Source organism: Cebus imitator, unplaced genomic scaffold (assembly GCF_001604975.1).
Source record: "Cebus imitator isolate Cc_AM_T3 unplaced genomic scaffold, Cebus_imitator-1.0 Scaffold690, whole genome shotgun sequence".
In the NCBI taxonomy this organism is placed as follows: domain Eukaryota; kingdom Metazoa; phylum Chordata; class Mammalia; order Primates; family Cebidae; genus Cebus; species Cebus imitator.
In genome coordinates this window covers 631,486-633,468 of record NW_016108005.1, presented here as the reverse complement: position 1 = coordinate 633,468, position 1,983 = coordinate 631,486, and the positions used below count along the sequence as shown (strand labels likewise).

The 1,983-nt window shown below is 61.6% G+C and overlaps 1 protein-coding gene across 1 annotated transcript in view; it reads right to left on the bottom strand.

The window, feature by feature from the left end:
* CRKL (CRK like proto-oncogene, adaptor protein) overlaps positions 1-1,216 on the bottom strand; it is a 35,745-nt gene extending 34,529 nt beyond the window's left edge. Inside the window, exon 1 of the mRNA XM_017518631.1 lies at positions 354-1,216. Within this exon, the coding sequence (XP_017374120.1) occupies positions 354-664 (311 nt within the window). The 5' untranslated portion in view covers positions 665-1,216. The remainder of the gene's footprint in view (positions 1-353) is intronic.
* Between the last annotated feature and the right edge of the window lie 767 nt (positions 1,217-1,983).

Here is a 1,983-nt window from a genome sequence, read left to right as displayed (position 1 = left end):
AAAAAAAAAAAAAAAAAAAACGGGTTTTTAGAAAAACCAACAAATCCCTGCCAGGGAAAGTAACAAAAGGCAGAAAGCGTACATTCTAGCTATGCAACCACGTTAAACATTTAAAATGCATCCTCTTCACACTGAGAAACAGCCTTGTGAGAAGAAAAAAACAAAAAACGCATCCTCTGAACCAGTGACCCAGATCCTGACACTAGCCTTCCTTTCGGAAGGCCTTCTCAAAAATAATCTGGTTCAGAATGGGGGAATAGGGGTTCAAGCGCGCCCCACCCCCCCTACACAAACACTCTTCGACCGACTCGGCTCTCGACCTTCCTCCGTGGTCGGGGCGGGCGCTCGCGTACCTGGGCGCCGGCTCGATGAGCGTGGTGGTGTCCAGGTAGTGGATCTTGTAGAACTCCAGCAGGGCCGGCAAATGGTCAAACTCCTGGTCCCCGATCTTAAAACGGCGGTTGGGCAGCGAGTTGATGATGTAGTGGGAGACCCGCGAGTTCTCGGACACCGACAGCACATAGTCCCCAGGGCAGGTGGAAGAGTCGCGGACGAGGAACATACCGTGGCGCTGGCCCTGGAGCCGGTTCTGCGCCTCCTGGCGAGACACCGGCCCCATGTACCAGGCAGAGCGGTCCGAGGAATCGAACCTGGCGGAGGACATGGTGCCGGGCCGGGGGCTCTGCGGCGGTCGGGGCGCCGGCTGTTCTCGCCTGCTCTGCACGCCTTAGCCCGGCAGACGGCTTTGGGGCCGAGGAAGGGCGGCCTCTCGCACACCTCGAGGCTCGCTCAGAGGGCTGGGCCAGCACTCTCCTCTCGGCTCCGGGCCCGCAACATCCTCCGCCGCCGTCCGCCTGCTCCAAGGCCGCCTCACGGAGAGAGCCGCCAGGGAATGCAGGGCAGAGCCGGGGGTTCGGGGTAGGCAAAGCCGAGCAGCAGCGGAGGCCACCGCGGGGTTCTAGGGCTGCTCGGGGTTCCAGGGGTGCCTCCACTGACTCCCGACCTGGAACGCGCTGGCGCCAGAGCTCCACGGGTCTTCACCTACCCCCGCCGTCACACGAGGCACCGAACTCGAAGGAGCGTAGCGCCTCGGGAACGGTTTTGCCCAGCCCGTTCCCTATAGCCACAGCAACAAAATGGCGGACGCGGGAGAAGCGGCAGCCACCTCCCCCTACGCTCAGCGCTCTCCGTCTGCGCAAGCGCGGAGCCTCGGCTCCCGGCAGCCGCCGGGGCCCTCCCAGTGACGTCACATGTCGCAGCCAATCAGGAGCACGGTCGCGAAGATCTGGGTGGGCGCTGCTCCCGCCCGCTCCCGCGTTCCGGGAGGAGGCTGAAGAGGCGCCGGCGGTGGGCACTCCCTTCCTGGGCCGCAGCGCGCCGCCGGGGGCGCTGCGACTGCCGGGTCTCCCCTCGCTGGCAGGAAAACAGCTGGAGCTGAGAGGGAGCGGCGTTTTGAAAACCTGCTTCTGGGAACAAAGCGTAACGTGCAGGCCGAATCGCGGGCCAGGGAGGCGTGGCACTGAGGCGACCTGGCGAGCCGAGAGGCCTGCGGGAGCTCAAGAACTGACAGGTCCAGATGGGCCGAGGTGGCCCCAGGAAGGGGATGACCCCAGGGGCAGACGTGACCACCAGATAGGTGACTGACTGAATGACGCAGGCCCCAGGTGTCCTGATAGGCTAAGGAAGCCCTACTGGCTACGTGACCCGCTAAATGGAGAGAAAAGAGAGAGAGAAGGTGAGGGTTACATTTACCCAATTAAGTGGTCAAGGAAGTCCACAATTGGGTAACCTGGCCATCATGGGCTCTGAACTGCTGAAAGTAAAACACAAACGCCTCTCGAGCGTGGCCCCAAGGCTTCACCTGCTCCGGATTATGCCTGCTTCTCTCTGTTAATCCCTATTTGGTTTTTTGTTGTTATTCGAGACGGAGTCTCACTGTCGCCAGGCTGGAGTGCAGTGGCGCAATCTCGGCTCACTGCAACC